This window comes from Brienomyrus brachyistius, chromosome 16, assembly GCF_023856365.1.
Source record: "Brienomyrus brachyistius isolate T26 chromosome 16, BBRACH_0.4, whole genome shotgun sequence".
NCBI classification, from domain to species: Eukaryota; Metazoa; Chordata; class Actinopteri; order Osteoglossiformes; family Mormyridae; genus Brienomyrus; species Brienomyrus brachyistius.
The window spans coordinates 18,635,413-18,653,832 of record NC_064548.1 but is presented as its reverse complement, the minus strand read 5'-3'; the positions used below and the strand labels follow the sequence as shown (position 1 = coordinate 18,653,832).

General features: G+C 43.0%; 1 protein-coding gene across 5 annotated transcripts in view; it reads right to left on the bottom strand.

Moving 5' to 3' along the window:
- Positions 1 to 428: 428 nt before the first annotated feature.
- LOC125709758 (peripheral plasma membrane protein CASK-like) overlaps positions 429 to 18,420 on the bottom strand; it is an 83,759-nt gene continuing 65,767 nt past the window's right edge. For 2 of the 5 annotated variants that reach the window (XM_048978542.1, XM_048978544.1), the window contains 15 exons: positions 15,413 to 15,460; positions 14,933 to 15,013; positions 13,833 to 14,021; positions 13,631 to 13,709; positions 12,950 to 13,035; positions 12,667 to 12,735; positions 11,847 to 11,915; positions 10,920 to 10,955; positions 8,347 to 8,543; positions 8,068 to 8,183; positions 3,780 to 3,860; positions 3,619 to 3,699; positions 3,256 to 3,458; positions 2,919 to 3,002; positions 429 to 1,733 (listed from right to left, as the gene is read on the bottom strand). In XM_048978542.1, the coding sequence (XP_048834499.1) occupies positions 1,557 to 1,733; positions 2,919 to 3,002; positions 3,256 to 3,458; positions 3,619 to 3,699; positions 3,780 to 3,860; positions 8,068 to 8,183; positions 8,347 to 8,543; positions 10,920 to 10,955; positions 11,847 to 11,915; positions 12,667 to 12,735; positions 12,950 to 13,035; positions 13,631 to 13,709; positions 13,833 to 14,021; positions 14,933 to 15,013; positions 15,413 to 15,460 (1,596 nt within the window). In that variant the 3' untranslated portion in view covers positions 429 to 1,556. The remainder of the gene's footprint in view (positions 1,734 to 2,918; positions 3,003 to 3,255; positions 3,459 to 3,618; positions 3,700 to 3,779; positions 3,861 to 8,067; positions 8,184 to 8,346; positions 8,544 to 10,919; positions 10,956 to 11,846; positions 11,916 to 12,666; positions 12,736 to 12,949; positions 13,036 to 13,630; positions 13,710 to 13,832; positions 14,022 to 14,932; positions 15,014 to 15,412; positions 15,461 to 18,420) is intronic. The other 3 variants (XM_048978545.1, XM_048978547.1, XM_048978543.1) reach the window with 2 other exon arrangements.

Sequence of the window (18,420 nt, the reverse complement as noted above, 5' to 3'; positions counted from 1 at the left end):
GTGTCGCATTGGACAGTTGATTTAGATTGGGGGGGAGATAGTTTAGTATGGCAAGTCATTTATGGACAACAGGCAGGTAGCTGCTAAAGAAAGACAAGTTTATGAGGTGCCTTAATCGGGGTGGGTAGAGGTTTGCATCACGTGCAGGTATGTAGACGGTACCACAAATTACATATTTAAGCAGGACCTGGCAGAGTCCAGTTTTGAATTTTTTTTTTTGGGGGGTGGGTGGGTGAAATTGGTGTCAGACCAGCCCTTTGTGACAGGAATCTCCAACATCAGGCACATTCTCAATCAATCACCACACCGGAGCCTAAGCATCTCCCACTCGTCCCATATCTGATCATAATGGGAGTAGTTTAATCTGCAGCCCATTCATGGGCCACTGGACCATCACTCAACAAAGACTCAAGGCAGTGAAACATACAGAAGATTCAAAGGCATTTTACTTTTTGAACACAGAAAAGGAAATATTAAAAAAAAAAAAAAAAAAACTTTATACTCAGAAACTGCTTTGTCATTTGCAGGGAAATTTACAGAGGGCAGTTTGTCATATACATGGTGTTTTTAATGCACAGACTGGTACTTTGCAAATTTAATTTGCAAAATCCATGCACCACATCACACAATAAAAATCTGCATTTTTTTATTGATTAAACAAAACAATACTCTGACGACACATTTCTGATATGGCAGATGATACCTGGAGTGGTTTCCTCCCCTTGTTCATATAACGAATGAAGAGAATTTTTAAACAACTCACTACATGGTTTATAAAAACCAATTCCCCATAATGCAAGATAGGTGCATAGGTGTCGTGTTCAGGTATTATGTCATCCAAACAAATGGAATGTTCTTTGCTGGAGATAAGTTTGATAACACTGACAGCATGTAAGCTTGCAAATGTTCACATGCATGAGAACTCATTCAAATCTCTAAAACTTCTATGGATTTCTTTAGAGAGACAGTATCTGTTCAGAGAATGATAGTTCAAACTGTGAAATACAATCCAAGTATTACAGCTGTCACTGGAAGAGATAGGTGAGAGATTATGGGGATATTACTAAATATTCTTTTAAAATAAATTGAGGATTCAGTACAGCATTTACAAAGACAATCCTGTAGGGTCTGTGCTTTTCATCATTCTATAGAGTCAATAACCACAGGTAATGTCTGGAGTACATAAAGGAAAGTACAATTCAATGTGCAACACAGTACCATTGAAAAATAAATGTTAGGGACACACTGATGCATTCACCTTCTCATATCTCCCCTCCAACATCTTGTGGATACTGTCTCTTTAAAAAAAAAAAAAAAAAGCTATAAAATGTTGCCTCCTAATCATAAGGACATGACAATATTTAAATTTTTATACAACACTACATTCTAGGTAGTTTGTTAAGGGCTGGGACCGATTGACTTTAGGTCATATACAATTATAATTTTTTTTTTTTTGAGACGTCCGATTCTTTGAAAGAATGACACTGTAGAGATGCATTGCAAAGAGGGGGGGCAAGTAAAGGACCACTGGAGGGGAGACATGGATAAAGTGAGGTCTAGTAGACCCAGGAGACAGGAACCCATTGGGCAGTGTTGCACACCAAATCCATGGCTTCCTCAAGGTGCCGGATGGTCTCGTCAATCTCATTGTTGATAATGGTCTGGTCAAAGTAGTGTGCATACGTCTTCTGTAGGATCTCAGACTCCTTCTGCAGCCTCTGTAGAGACTCGTCCTGAGAAAGGAGACAGATTGATATGAACCTGGTTTCAGTAGCACATGTGAGAAATCTCCACACCGATCACCAAACCGCATATATTCAACAAACATCAGGACGTGCAACTAATCAAAATCCATTACTAGAATGATCAATGAAGAATGCACAGTAAAATCAGCTCATGGCCAAAAACTGCATTTATACTTAAAGAATATAAAAACAAGCTGGGGAGAGTTCTCGTCACAGAACTACCTTTACACCAGCTATGGTCAGATGGTTCCAGGTGGCACTTGCTATGCTTATTTGTTCAGAAGCAATGGTTATCCCGTAGTAGGAGTATGTGTACTTTTGTCTGCTGCACAACCCAAAACAAGGGGCAAACTATACAAGAAACTATGGATTAGACCAAAACACGCACTTACACTCTTGCCGTAACTAGCACAGCTCATGTCTACACACTGAGCGATACTTACAGGCAGTTTTTTGTACCACCTGGGTAGCTGAGTAAAACAAAAGGCAATGCAGGGGGAATAAGGGAAACAAAATACATGCAAAATGAAAAACAAGCCAAACACACAAAGCCAGTGGGCCCATGGGATGTGTAAACAAAAACTACAGGTTGCTGATGGCATAATCAAAGTTCTCAAATTCAGGCTGCACTGGGATGGGACACCAGGCAAAACTGCAGAGTAACTTTTCAAAACTGCTTATGGACGAAGGTTATTTACTAAACCTTTCACTGCTGTTGGTTGAAGGTTATTTACAAATTAATATTCAAGAAGTCTAACCTCAAGGTATACCATGAAATTAAAATAATGAGCCTATTAATTCCAACACAAAACTGCATTGTTAATTTGAACCACAATGTTCAGGCATATTGGCGCAGAAATTTCTGAAGTGACATTTATTGCTGTAGACTACATGAAGATGGCTCTACACATCAGAATGCTTGGAATAGTGACCTCTATTAATTGCATTCTGATAGACTAACAGCTTTTAATCTAGCATGTGCTCTGCATTAATGATCACATTTAAAACTAACTTACACACAAGAATGTAAATGCATATTACAGAATATAGTACAGTCAGGAATCAGACAGATATTCTCAGCTTATCCACTAAGCTTAATATGTAAAACGTGCATACAGGAATCTAGGGCTGAGGTCCGAATGCAGCATGCTGGGAAAGCCTTCAGATTCTCACCTCATTCATTCCAGGTGTTATGGTTGGGGCAGCGATGAATACGACATATGGAGCAAATTCAGCTGTCCGGAGGACTTTCAGCGCCTGTAGGTAAATGAATTGCTTTAGGTAAGGACTGATGATTAGACAAACTGTGCTGTTTGAAACATGCTTTGAAATGTCTTCTATCAAGTTTCAGATATAAAGCACAATTGGTCTGAAAGACATTTGTCAATGCGAATTACAGAACAGTATTAAGTTTTCTGCAGACTGAATAACCACAGAGAAGTCTTCATAAAGAACACAGCATTCACCATCCGCTAGCAGAAGCTGGCTCATAACACAAATGGCACAGTACCTGTGGCTCCACGTCTAGTATAGATATTAGTCCACGATCATGGATCTTGCGTATGGTCTCCAGCCTGGTGCCGTACATGGCGTCCTCATGACTGCCATACTCCAGGTAATCATTGTTTGAGATGTCCTGCATCATTTGTTCATGGGATACAAAGTAATAGTTCTTGCCATTCTCTTCATCTTTCTTCGCAGTTCTGGTGGTGTCTGTGTAACAGGTACATACAGAGTTGGTCCATCAGCCATAATATCCAGTTGAATTGTGATTCTATCAACAATTCTGAAGGCCTTCAGTATCAAACCAGATTACAAACAGGGACACGCAAGGACCATGTTAAAACATCATAACGTGAAACGGATGTCTTACGTGGGATAGGGTAGGCAAATCTGTCCGGGTGCTTGGTGATCAGTGTGTTCTTGATGTGCCTTCTACCAACACCATGGGCACCTGATGGGGGAGATGCAAATCAGGAGAGATTCCACAAGCATCTTCTGGGACGACCATGGAGTCTCTACACACTCACATACCCAGTAACACCAACGTTTTCCTCCGGAACGCTGGCAGTTTGACAACTTCTTCATACGTGACAAGATCTAGTTGGTCGAATACTGAAAGAGAGTGTTTTTATTAAAAGTTAAACGCTTTCGTGACATCAATAACATGATGACACCTGTCAGCCATGACCTTATGCAGCAATCCAAAGGGGAAAATGGACGTCAATGTTCACTGACACGAAGACATCCAGAATTTTATTATTAGATGCACTACCGTACATAAAGATATGATTTTAGCCCCATTACAAAGTCATTCTGATGCATTTCCACATGCAGCCCTTATGAGGGCAGAAACGATGACTCGCACACAAGCCGAGCGTAGGACAAACCTGCGATGCTTTGATCAGTGAGTGCATTACTTGCAATTTGAGTGTTTTCAAGTACAGCTCAATTGAGTAAACAAGAGGTCAACAGTCACACCAAAAAGCATGGTGCAAACTAACAGTGAAAGGTAGAACTACCTTAAGAGTGGATGTGTGTAACCATTCTACACTGATGATCAGTCACCAAGCGTCTCAATCAAGGCCATAGAGACTCCCTGTGTATGCCTTGTTCTCCAGTCCTTATTAATTCAATGTTTAAAAATTCAGCCAATTAACCAATATCTGATAAAGACAGAATGTTGAGAAGACATTTTTAATCACTCAGTTTCAGGTGGGTAATTTCTTTGAAGAACATAAAAGAACCAGAATTAATGTATCCATTACACTTTTCTTAAAGTATCTGCAGATGTTAGATGCAACATGTGCATACTATACTTACATTAAGAGGCAGTTTGACATGAAAACCAGCACACACAGTGGGTCACAGAGCCCAGGGTAAGCGAAGCTAGCATGTGAAAAGTGCATAAATTTCCTATTTTTACCAGTCACTGTTCGCTGGTGTTATGTTTGAAAAGCAGTGCCAAAATGACACAAAGCAATAACAGAAATAATAAAATGAATGAATGAACAATAGGAAAATTATTTGCAATTGCAGCCAGTGACACCATCTTGACAATCACAACTAGGTTAAACATATTGGTGAGTACTGACTTTATATGTGATATAGTGTAACTGATATGGTGGAACCAGCATCTCATATGTGGAGCTGAATAACATGATATTCAGACAGCAGGTGGCAGTGTCTCAAATAAGTTTAAAAAAACAGGAGTTACATAAAGGTATGTTTTCCGTTTCTCAGACAAAAATGAGAGAAACTGCTTTTAAAAGTTATCAGTCATGAGAACAGAGATCTGACAGGAGAAATGGAGAACAGAAGGAGAGAGGCATCATTACTCAGTGTTACTTACATGCAGCGAGGCCATTAGGAGGGAGATTGCATGAAAAATGGACAGGGATGGGGGTCATTGACACATGGTTAAAATTACACAAGCCAACGAAAATGTCCCCAAAGACAATTCACACAGTACAGCTTGGACAAAGCATTGTTAATTACAACACAGAATTAAAAATTAAATAAAAATAAAAAAAACACTGAAGTTAGAAAGGAGCAATGTGGGCATGCTCAAGACTTTGGAGGGGAGGGTAATCTTTCATGGGGCTGCGGTAAAGTCTGGGTATGTCTGACGACTTCCATTTATGAGCACCTTATGGACCATTTAGTGATAATACTTGTATTTTCACAGAATCAGAGGACAAAAATATACCCTTCAGAAGTCTTTGTGACTTAACGGCATTCTGACATGTAGCTGCCCTTACGAGCAACAAAATGAGGAGCTTAGATCCCAAGGTTCCAGGCTGCTGTGATCTTAAACATACAGCCTTGACGTCTGGATTTATACCAGCGGTTCTCAACCTTTTTGCAACGCAGCCCAATTTTTTCCATGCCAGCTCAGTCGCGACCCTATATCAAGTATACGTTTAAATTAACGCTATGATCAAGTGCGCTGTTCGCGCTGCAATTTACGCCAATCAATGCGTAATGTGAGTGGATGTGCCAGTGGATTTTAAATTAAGCATCTATGGTTTCGATTCTTGGATTGGTTCAATTTTCACTACTTTTGCATTAAGCATTCGCAGACCCAAGACCCGTTTACTTACGTTAATTCTAGGGTTGGGGTTGGGAAATCTGATCGTGGATCAGCATAGGAGCTTGTTGGATTTAAAATGCTTACATTTCAAGCTCTGCCTCGCGACCCTTTCAGAACTTGCTGCGACCCAAATTTGGGTCGTGACCCAAGAGTTGAGAACCACTGATTTATACATACATAATCCAAGAGGGGAGGGGTGGTACTTTTACACAAACATTTACTGGGCAGAAACCCAATTAAGCAAATGCCTTATTTGGTTTCCATATGCATCATCTGAGGTGTTTAGAGCTGAATTCCAGACAAAAGTCTGTATTGTTCATATCAAAGTTTTACAGCACAAAATTTTTGCTGCAGTTGCTTATACAGTATGTAACATAAATAAGTACACAATACATCTCTATTCCTAAATCATGATCAGTTCAATATGTGTACTGGGTCATGGCACACTGTCACACCCATCCTGTACCATTCTTGCAGGATAACCTCCTACAGTGCCTTGATGTTTGAAGGCTGATGTTGTACAACTTTTCACTTCAAAATTCCCCAAATGTACTCAATGGGTTTCAGGTCACATCTGCACTTTGACATTTGTAATTCAGAATGCAGTAGTGGCCCTTGAAGAATGTTTGGGGTAACAGTCTTGCAGAAAAAGAGCCAAATTACTCAGGGTCATTTGAGAGAGAGTGAGAGAGAGAGAGTGAGAGAGAGGAGAGAGAGAGAAAATCTGGCAGTAAGTCTAACAGTAAGTCTGTGAATTCAGTGCTTTTTTTTCCATCAATAAAGAGCAGTTCAGCACTCACACATCCCCATACAAAACTATCACCACCATGCTTTACTGTGGCAATCAAGCACTTATCACTGTATGGCTCCCCAGAGCAACGCCACACCTTCTGGATGCCATTAGCTCCAAAAAAAATTGATCTTTGATCTTACATGAGCAAAGAACCAATTCCTAAAAGTCTGTGCTGATGTGGTTCTTGGAAAAAGCTAAATGGATCTTCTTGTGCTTTGGCCTGCGCAGTGGCTTTCGCTCCAGTACGTTTTTACATGGCTCTTTCCAGTGCTGAGGCATCTGCTCTGTGATCTTCCTGCACTTATCTCCACAAAAAAAAATGCTCATGAAATGGTGTCGCCTTACAATGGTGGAATGAAAATTTCAGAGTGTTTGTCACATGAATCAGCCAAGCTACTGTGTTTTGGCTTAATACCAGTGATTTGTTAATAGCCTTGTATCCTTGTACTCTTTTGTGCAGGAGTAAGTCTCTAGACAATTAACTTACATTGTCAGCATTAAGTCTGGAAGTGATTAAATGGCTTAAATCCTCTTAACTGAGGGCGATTATACCTGTTTGAGCTTCATGTTTCAGCAGACATCTACTGACCAATTAACTACCCTCAGCAGACAAATTTTGTACTTTCATTGTGCAATTTCTCTTGCTGGGTACACTCATTTTTGCAACACAGCCGTTTATCATTCTGCTAAAAATATTTTTTCAGTTTGGTATTGAACTTCATTGGTAACTGACAAAATACATCATATTGAATTTCAGAATATTTTCTTTTTTGAGACGTAGCTGAATTTGTTAACTTTCATAGAAAGTGTATTTATTTAGGCTGTATACTGTCTATATGTAGACTATGGAAAATGCCCTACAAAAGATCATACCCACAAAAAAAAAAAAAAAATCCAACAACTTTTTATAGAAAATCTTTTTTTTTTTTTTTTTAAACAGCCAAAACTGTTTGGTACCGTAAAAATGTGACGAATCACTCGGAAGAAAACAAAAACCCAAACCACTGGACTTTACTTGGAAAAAAAGTTTTTGGGATGGAAATAGCAGCTAAGATATTTATCTGCTAGTAGCCCCTGATGATCCTTTGGAAAATTAATGAATCGGGACATCGACTAAATAGACAGGCAGATGGACATTCAAAATACATCTAGCCTTAGCAGTAGCTCCTAAAGCTACACAACCGAAATTAACGAATCCCAATCTTAACCACAAAGCGGAGTTTTAAAATGTGCTGCCAAAAATGTTACGCATACTTAATTATAAGCAAATTATTTTGTGGCTGGTCATGAAACAACAGATTGAAAGCATCATCAACAGAAGGAAGAATCATCATGTTACCCACTTACAAGCCACAATATTGTTCAGAGGACAGAACGACCCAGACAGCCCTTATGTGGTAGGATGGACCTTCGGCCTGATGCTGACGGATTCCTACCTGCATTGTGTTTTGCTAGGTATTTATCTTTGTATTGCTTCTTCTTCTTGCCGAACCAGGTACAGCTAGCTTGTTGTTCTTGTTTGGTTTTTTCCATCGCTATACAAGCCACTCGCCTAGGAGATGGAAAATAGGGTAAGACGATGTGGACCTCTATTCATTATTGATGCAAAAGAAGGGCCAGTGTGTTCCGTGACTCTGATTTAAGGGAGCGATCTGAGCCGCCTGTAGTTTCATTCAAGAACTTTTGTTCTGGTGCCAACGGCTGTCAGTACTCACCATTCCTGCAGCTCAGGGGAAGGGATGAGCCCTGCTGTGCCGTTCTTGGTGTTCTCCAGCTTGCCCTGCCACCAGTTGTGGTCATCCTTGCTGATGATCTGGATGATGTCACCCACCCTGAAGCGGATGCCTGCCTCTTTACATGGGATGAGGTCGTCTTTGGCTGGGTCATATTCAAACTGCGCTCTTACGTAGATCTGTAGGATGAAATGGATGTCATTTATCGCAAGAATTTGATGGACCAAGTTTTAGATGAGGTATTCCAGGATGGCAGATGAAACAGGAGAAGTGAGGATGAGTGAGAGAGGAAAAGGTATGCAAGGAAACCAGTCACAGACGAATGGGAAAGAACATGCGTAGGTACAAGTGTAACATGCTTAGGAACAACTTCTCAAAGACTTAATAGTTATAAAATATATGCGGACCAGTAGAAAATGAGCTCGGCAACAGACAACTCAACTACTGCCACAAATGTCTATGGAACATGACTGATGCATTAAGAGAGGTTTCATTAACACTAGACCATCTCTCCGATTTAAGGTTAAACCTTTAGCTGTCTTCAATGTGTTTCTGGGGTAGGACTCCAATTCTGTATTTCACATAAAAATTTGTGTGTCCCCCCCCCCCCCCAAGCATTCTACAATCATTCGTGGCACAGAACCCAAGATAAGTAATGCACATCATCAGGAATGCATACATCTTTCTGGGGAAAATGCAATTGTTTACATACACTGGTTTTTTTTTTAAACCACACCAGCATTTCCACATGCCTATCTAATGTTCTAATGTGTTGCAGGTGAAATAATGCAAATAGGTTTACTGGAATCCTAAACACCAACCAATCGAAAAAAATGTAGAGCTGGCATTTCTACAAATCTTACCTTAACAATATTCAATTGTAGTTCTGTGAATCTAAGGTTTGTAATCATCATGTACATGTAGCAAATTAGCTAAGCATGTTACACAACATGTAGCAACTAAGTACAGCATTAATACCACTCAGCTGTCAAGTGTACTGAAATATCTAAGCATGTTGTGAAAATGGAACAGTTGTGAAGTCCAAAAGGAGCCACCTGCCATGCTGAGCCAAGGTGCCCCGTGTTGGGGGATTAGTCACACCTGCCCTGCTGAGCCAAGGTGCCCCGTGTTGGGGATTAGTCACACCTGCCCTGCATAGCCGATGTTCTCTGTGTTGGGGGATTAGTCATATCTGCCTTGCTGAGCCAAGGTGCCCTGTGTTGGGGGGTTAGTCACACCTGTCCTACTGAGCGAAGGTGCCCTGTGTTGGGGGATTAGCCAAGCCTGCAATGTAACCAAAGCTGTGGTTTGTAGGAAATTATCAAGGTTCTCAATTTAATCAGTGTTGCACTAGCTTCAATGGGCAGCAGTTGATGCAATTTCATCAACGCATGCATGTAACCACTGACAGTCAGGGACGGAAAAAGTTTGTGCAAAACAACAAAATCGGGCTGTTCATGATGTTGCAGAGAACACTAGACCTCAAATTTGAAAATGCATCATAATGTGTCAGCGATGGTTTGTTGCATACTGACAAAAGCACATTTGGCTTCAACAGGAACAAACACCACTATCAGTATCCTGGCAAGGCTAATCTGAGATGAGTCCCCTGGTACAAATGTGGTACGAAAAAGAAGCCCCATCATACTCTTATGTGGTACTGAAGTGCATGTGACATTTCACAACACAAAACTAATAATTCATCTGATCAAGACTTATGTTGTCACCAGTAGTAAAGACTGGTGTCTGTCAATAAGCTCGAGCAATAAGCAAATGTGCAAACTGTTCCAGCTTTTTCCTGAATTAGTGTAATAAGCATCCTGTTTATATGAATTCATTTGTAAAGTGCGTATCCTTACAAAACTCCATTTGCTAACCCAAAGATATGACCCAACGTCCAGAATGATATATAGAGCTGCCGACAGACACAAAACATGTGGCCATAGTCCAAGCTCCCTTATTTAGCGACTGACAGCTAATACTCTCACCCTACTCTCATGTTCTATCTGTACCTCCGAGCCAAAATAAAACTAAAAAAACAATTAAATATGTGCAACTCCTGCACAAACCAGAACTTTAGAATAAACACTAACAGAGCCAAACCATGGGTTAAGCAATGATACCTCTCAGGTTAGTACTACAGTGATTAAAAGCTCGCTAGAAGTGCTGTCCCAATACTCAAGGCCCCTTCACTCAACCTATTCTTAGGCTCCTATCAATGCATTAAATAATGTATCCGAGCCTCACTGGAGAGGTTCATGTTTCACCCACCTCTATTAAAATGTCTATGCAGAAGATTTACTACGGCAAATGGCGATCCTCCAGTCTGAACATGCTAGGGTGAATGCTAAACGCAGCTAATGCAGCTAACAATTAGAAAGCACGTGCCATGAAGTTATGCTGATGAATGGGCTTGTTTGTACGAGAAAGTGAAGCTGACCATTACATAAAACATGAGACAAACAGCAGTGCTGGGATAGGGGCAAGCCAGAAGGGGGCAGCAATCACAGCACAGCCTATAGAGAGTATGTGAGGGGCGGAGCTTCTATAATCACCTGTCGTCCTTTTGGCTGGATAGTTGAGGGCAGGTCCTGCAAAGCAGATACATCAATGGGTTAAAAAGGTTAACATCCTACCAAGGAGAATGTGGATTACTGCAAACCAACAAGCCAGCTACGATTCTGTATACTTCGGTTCAAAGTGCACCAGTCCTGAAAAGTTCAGACCCAGTTGGAGGAAGAGGGGCAGAACATGGAAAACTAGCAGCTGTCTTGCTCTCAGTGGAACAGGGTAGATTTTCCTGGGATCAGAAACCACAACCTTCCATTAGAAGAGAGCTGTCCAGAGCACACAACGTCAATCCTGAGATCCACACCAGGGACTGATCTACAAATCGGTCAATAAACCAGCTTGTTGATTTTTTTCCCCCCCCACATGTGCTGCTTCAGAGGAAGTGAAATCTGCAATCAGCGTGAAGCAGCAGCAGTACAGGACAAGAGCTCTGCAGGACAGTCAGGGCCATGCCACGAGGCACCAGGGCCAACCGCCGTAACACACAGCGCAGACTGGTGCCTCACACAGGCGCGAGCGCGCACTTCAGAGGCGAAAGGTGATGCTATGCAGAGCAGGCAGCCAGACAGCACACCAATTTGCTAACTCCGATAGCGGAAGCTAAGCTCTGCAAAGACATGAGCCGATTTGTTCTCTCTGGTCTTGTGGCCAATGGAATTCAGAGGTCTGAGTACAGCCGGCCCTCGCTGGGATCTGTGGTTCTGTAAAGGGCCACATTGTCATGCGCCCTGTAGAGTCACACTACACAGTTTCAATGGGGGAAAAAAAGACAAATCTGTTGGGCTCTATTATGTCACTGCAGAATTGTTTATAACAGGTAAAGATGAAGGACGAACATCCGTACAAGACACCAAACGAACACGAGTGTAAGCAGGGCCGCCATGGGGCTTGGGAAACGTGGGAATCCTTACCAAGATAGAACTGGTAATGCTGGAGTAGCCATTAGCTGGGGACTGTCGGGACGCGGAGGGGGACTCTTTCTGAAATAAGACACAGGGTTCAGTGCCACACTTGGCACAGACACACAGGACAAATAGGGGGGGAAAACCAACACTAACCATGACAGGAATGAGGTGTGTGTGTCATGCTGCAATTCCTCATACCACCACAAGATGGCGGTCAAGCGAGGACAAATCACAAAATTCCGCTTAACCAGCATATGTATTATTTTCTGATAGCTTCGTATTTGTAATTTACCCAATAATACGGAGAGATCGAGTCATATTTCCTTCTTTAATTGAGCAGTTATGTCGAGAAATATAGTTTCTGCTGAAAAGAACAGTTTAACACTTAGAAAATTAAATTCTTGAGTATAAAACGATTCTAAAGTCAGTTTTTTTTCTGGTAAATTAGAAAAAAAATACAGTGAGCTGCATGAGCTCTGAGTACGCAGGGAAAAGCTACGTCTTGGAAATGTACAGTGTGACTGGATAGATTCTGTCCAAGGAGGGAGGGGCCGTGGACTGGACTCGACTTCGGCACAACGGAGCAGCCGCATGTACGCATGTGGACGTTAACCTCCGTTATCTCGGCCGAGAAATCGGTGTACAGCATGAGGCTTGGATTGCGTAGGGAGAAGCACCTCAGGAGAAACGTTAAAGTAGCTGAAAGTGAGTGACAGGCTCCTTGGAAATGGACAAGAGGTCACCAAAAAAACGATAAGAGGAGGAGTGAACTGGAAGGGGAACCAGGTGGAGGAAGAGCAGAGTCTGGAGGAACCAGCTTCGTTACCTCACAGGATTGAGACTGAGACCGGCAACTTGGCACTATCTTGAAAGTGATGCTCCCTCTCATTTCTCTCTGTAGAAACAAGACACTCAATAGACACAGGAGGTCTTCATCTTTATCGCAAGACATCAGGTGGAAGATTTGGGGAGAAGAAACTAAAGCAAGCCCTTCAGAGTTACAAAACAAACTTTCAGCTTAGCCTACATACAGCACAAACACAACCAATAGATGCACATGTAAGCTCTCCCCACTGGCCACCACACCACATGCAGAAGGCTGTACGTACCAGCATCTTCTGGAGCTGCTCCACCGTTTGATTAGCTACACTAATGCCGTTGATTTCCCGGATTTCGTCTCCAACGTGTAACGTTCCTGTCGTAGGAGAGAGCCATCAGAGCAGACATTACCGGGGGGGGGGGGGGGGGGCTCTTTCTGGAGCCATATCCAGCAACTCCAACAGACCAGAGGCTAGAGCAGCCAGTGTCAGAAATGAGCATTACAACACACCTACCTCTCCAGCTTTGAAGACCCAGGTTCCACACTGGCGTCATGGAGTGGGACTACAATGCTAACAGTTCTTTGTATGCTTTATCTCATTAAGCTTTCTCAGTCCACCAAACATTTTGTCAGGTTACAGACCTCAGTTTCCTTCTCACTCTCATAAACCCCCGCTGGGAGACAGGGGGGCGGTGAGCAAGATAAAGGTCCATCTGAACATTGGGGAAACTACTACGTCAAGTCAATGTAGAGCTTATTGGCATGACCTATGGCCTTTGCAAGTATTTATACTTGTGCACAGTCAGTGTTGCCACTATGTAGTCACATTTCTGGGGTGGTCTGCATCTGGCTACAGCAGCATATAGTACGCAGCTATGCCGTAGCAATGGTATGGACATTGTGCATATCAATATAAATCAGCCTTAGGCTGTCACCTGAAGCAGAGGACCAGAGAGGGGATGGTATGTACCTTGTCTGTGGATCATGCCTCCATGCATTATCCTGGCCACAATGCAGTGGTTTAGGTCATTCATCTTCAGAGTGATACCCTAGGGAAGACAGAGCCGGGCACCATGAGCTTCTGCTTACTCCGAGTATCAAATAGTTCACTACAGCCAGGCAGCGTGCTACAGAATGTGCGTTTGTGTGCGTTCCTGGGGAAGCGCTCGCACCATCGGCTCGTCGGTGTTCTTCTGGAACTGCACCAGCCGCACCCGCGTCACGTTCTCCAGGTCCATGTCCCCGTTGACACTTTCGGGCGAGTCGCCGTTCAGGTAGGGCGAGGTGGGCGGGGGGGTTACCCTCAGGGCTTCGTCGCTGTACACCTCGTGGGCCACCACGTCATGGGTCTGCAGTAAGGCCTGAGGACAGCAGCCGGGCTTCACAAATTACAGCCTACAGCAGCCTCTTACACAATATCCGTCTGCGGGGACCGTCAGAGGACAAGCCTCAAGCCCAAGCAGCCCTCTATGGATCAGCACTCAGACGGCAGTGATACAGCGGAGCACCACAGGGACCTGGCGTCCTTTACGCTTGCATGACACAGAAATCAGCATGCAGGGGGGGTTGGGGGCTGTTAGAAATCTGAAAAGCAAGCAATCCCCCATTAAGCGAACTCAAGGTGAAGTTTTCATCTTTCGTCGGAGATGGAGAGAAGCAAACAAAACTGACGCAGCACAGTATTAGCATTTGAAAAAACAGAAGTAGAAGGCGGAGAGCAGAGCACAGGCCCTACATGACGGAGTCATTTGCCGTACAGCAGGCCGGCATCGAACCCTCTACGTCTCCAGAGAGTTGCGTTCGTTCTGTGTTGACTTTTGACCTCATCTTTACTTTTTATGCTGGTTCATAGAAGTGACGCTGCCGGCCTCATTAACGACCACATGCGGTCTGAGCAGTAGACTGCATCGCGCCCAGCAGCCATTTCTCAGTGCTGTCACCTTTAATGCCAGGCACACGCTCATCTTTCGTTTATTTCTCGACTCTGAGTGTCGGGGGGAGGAAAAAAAGGGAACAAACACACACTCTGCATCCGACTTTGTTGTTTTCTTTTTTGGAAATTCAATGTCTCAACAGGTTCGAAAGTATAAATACACGGCAAAGCCATAAATAACTCCAGACGAAGCAGTTCTCTCCATATTTCCAATCATCTACCAAAAACGAGTGAGACAAAAAACAGCCCTTGGAACCCCAAATTACAGCTCTGAGACAGTTCAGTGTTTAACAATACAACATGAAACAATGCATGCATTTAAAAAGTACACTTTCTCACCATAAAGTGAGGCTGAGTGAGGATCCTTCTCAGCTCTTTCGCGTCGTTGTTCTCCGGGTAACACGAAATCTCCTCCAGCACCTGTGAACAGAGAGGTATGCGATTCTGCGAGAAGCCACCTGGATCTGAGAGAAGGTTTGCGGGAGAAGCCAGACCGAACATCCTGGAGTGAAGACTGCAGAAAAGCCCCCTCACAATTCCTCCCAAGAAGCTCTAACGTTAAATTAGACACGACACCCGCTGTGATGGATATACCTATGCCTTACGTTCTTACACATCTTTGACCAACCTGGGGACGTTCACTAACACTGGCTTCAGTGTTATAGCTAAGATACTAACGTCACAAGCACTGCAGTGTGGCAGAGGGCCACAGACACCCTTGGGAGTGAGACGTGAGAGAGAGAGACAGCCCCTCGCTAAAACAGCGAAACGCTTTAGAGCAAATTGTTTCAGGAGGCGTCGGAAATGTCTTCTGCTTACGCGTTCCAGAAGTTTCAAAGCTGCACTCGTCTCCTCTTGGGTGGACTTCTTTGCATAAGAAGACAAGCAGGAGATTAAAAGGAGCACAGTCTCAATGGTCCTTCTGAGGACCTACATGGTCACACAGTCCCAATAAGACAGCCCTCCACCAGCCTCTCGACACCAGCCTAGCAGGCCCGGCAAAAGCTTAGGGGTTAGTCTTAGCCCTTAATCCGAGGTAACTAAAGGCATTCGGCGGGAGGGGGAGTGATTTTATAGCATTTCAGTATGACTAGCAACTGTCAGTGAAAAGAAGCAGAGCAGATTATTTTGAGAGAAAGCCCTTCGATTCCCATAAGGCCTGATGCACTCTGGGCCAAGCTATGCTTTTAACACTGTGTCACACAGTCCATCAAAGTCCCAGTATCACTGGTGTCATCCAGAAATACTAACTAAACCCAGTTAATCACAGGGTTCAACTGGCATGAAAGCATGTCACAGTGTATCGATACCGGACATGAGACTGGTGGCGCGGCCCAGCCGTGACAATGTGAAAGTCTTTTATGGTAATTTGGCCTATGCATCCATCTCCCAGAGAAGGCAGATAACACCAGGAAACTGTCCAGGTGTTCTGCAGGACTATGACAGGTAAGGCGGGGCCGGGACACAGGGCCTGGCTTAAGGCGTGTGTACTGGTCACATGGGGAGAGGAAAAAAGGGGGCTGAAACTGCAGTATATTCTAATGTCTTCATGTGAGACCACTGTCAGAGGGCAGAGCAGAAATTTAAGTGATTAAGTCGAGTGGTAAGAGAGAGTCTGACAACCGATATTACGGATTTGCGTTAGTGTGATGCATTAATGGCAGGACTCAAAAAAAAAGAAGATAAAAAGAGAGTATGATCTGGGCTGCTGAAAGTTCTCTACAAACCTCCCATGACATTTGCGACACTACAACCAAATGCAGACTGAGGACAGATTATAAACGACAGCATTGGCTGTAATCACGAAGACAGGCGGCCGTTTGCGATTCGCTGCCTGCAGAGAATTCACATTCACGCGGTTTTCTCTGCTCCCTTCCAGAGTGATGTCAGTCTCCTTGTAAATAACTAACAATATATAACACAGAAGAGCCAGGTTCTGATGTATGAAACCTCAGATTTTTATTTTCCTTCATGGAAAAAAAAAATCCTGCTAATCTTCTCTAACAGAGATCACAAAGGGACTCACTTTGGAGTAATGCGAAAAAGGCAATTCCCATCACATAATGTTAGTTGGAATTAATGTACACAATGTCAGAGGCCAAAGACTCAACATCACCATAGGGAAGATGCTGTCAGCGTATCATCACCCTGTGCTGGGTGCATCTTGCTATGTGCGCCGTTAATCTTGGGGGGTTGGATCTGGATAACTGCAACACTACAGGGACAAGCAGCTAATGAAGACGGATGGAAGATGGCCGATAAATATTTCTTCTGAGAACATATTGGAAACGGCCTGTGCAGTACAGTCAATAAAGCGTGTTTGGGTGTGACCGGGACTCAGATTTGAGAGAGGAGAAATTAATTATTAAAAATCACTGCAGAGCAACAATCGTTTATTCACACTGTGTCGGGAAACAATCCCGTCAGACTGAGACCTCCACACAAATCAAAATATTCCACACGCTAAAATATCTATACAGCTCATCTTTAGTAAGATCAACAAAATTAACCAAGAGGCGCTACGTGCAATGAAGCATTAAACAGAAGAGGTCTTTTAACTGCAAAGTGTGCCCATGAGTTCTGGCTGAGAGGCAGGAGAGGGGAATGGTGTATTAGCGCTTAGCCAGCTATCAGTACAAGGCAAGGCAAGAGCACAGGGTAAAGAGGGGGCATTAAAGCCAGAGAGAGGAAGAGAGCATCTCCAGTCCTCCCCCCAGGTTACCAAGTGTCATTGGTGCTTCTGTCATACACACATATACATGCATCATTTCGTTTAAAATTTATACATCATAAAAAGTGAGCATTAATCATGCAGTTCTCAATCTGTTGGACTGAATATTATGGGTTTTTTTTTTATGGTAATAAGCAGCTGCAAATACATATGCTTTAAACACAGAATTACATTTAACATAAAAAATGTGGCTCTGCAGTTAGGAAACACAAACATCCAAAAGGAAATGAAGGTACACTGGGAACACTCAGGTTAATAGGCGCTTTCACACCGTGGGAACTCTTTTCCAAGAACCAGAACATTTTTCTGGAACCAGGAACTGTTGTCATGTGCATATGGTAGGAACTAGGCCCAACTATAGTTTCTCAAGAGCAGTGCCCACTCCAGACTTGGTACTTTTCAATCAAACTAGGAGCGACTTACAGCGATAAACCTGCCGACTTGTTGACCACAAGCACCAGCGTTAACTTGGAAGGTATGTGCAAATGCAGGGAAAAGAGATAGAAGTAGCGCAGCATAAAAATCAAGCAGATGGAATTATTTTGGATCTCAATTACAATAAATGCATCAATTAGTAAATTTTTTTTTTTTTTATTTGCATCACCATATTTCTACCTTGGAACATTAGATCGATAACCGACATTTCTATCTAATATCACCAGTACTGCCAGAGAAACCCGTCAGTGCTTATTAGTAGGATAACGTTACGTCATTTTTTTTTTTTTATTCTAAGGAAGACGAAAGATCGATCAGCAGGGAAGATTTAATAAGAATTACAAACATGTCACGGGTCATCTAAATAAAACATAAATAAAAGGCTGTGTGCCATTTTAATCCGATTCGCCCTACAACTGACTAAGAAATAACTAAGAAATTGACTTGCTCATTCTCCATGGATTTGGGGTGGTGGTGTATTAAATTATTTGTGAATTTTAACCCAAGTAACCTAGAGTAGCATAAAGCTCCCAGTTCCTGTTGTGCGGTGCGAAAGAGACACCCAAAAGTGGCCAAGAGCTACAGAAGTCCGTGACCGAGACACCGCGGGAACTTATAAACAGGGAGCTGGTTCCAGAACGTCGGTGTGAAAGCGCCTCAT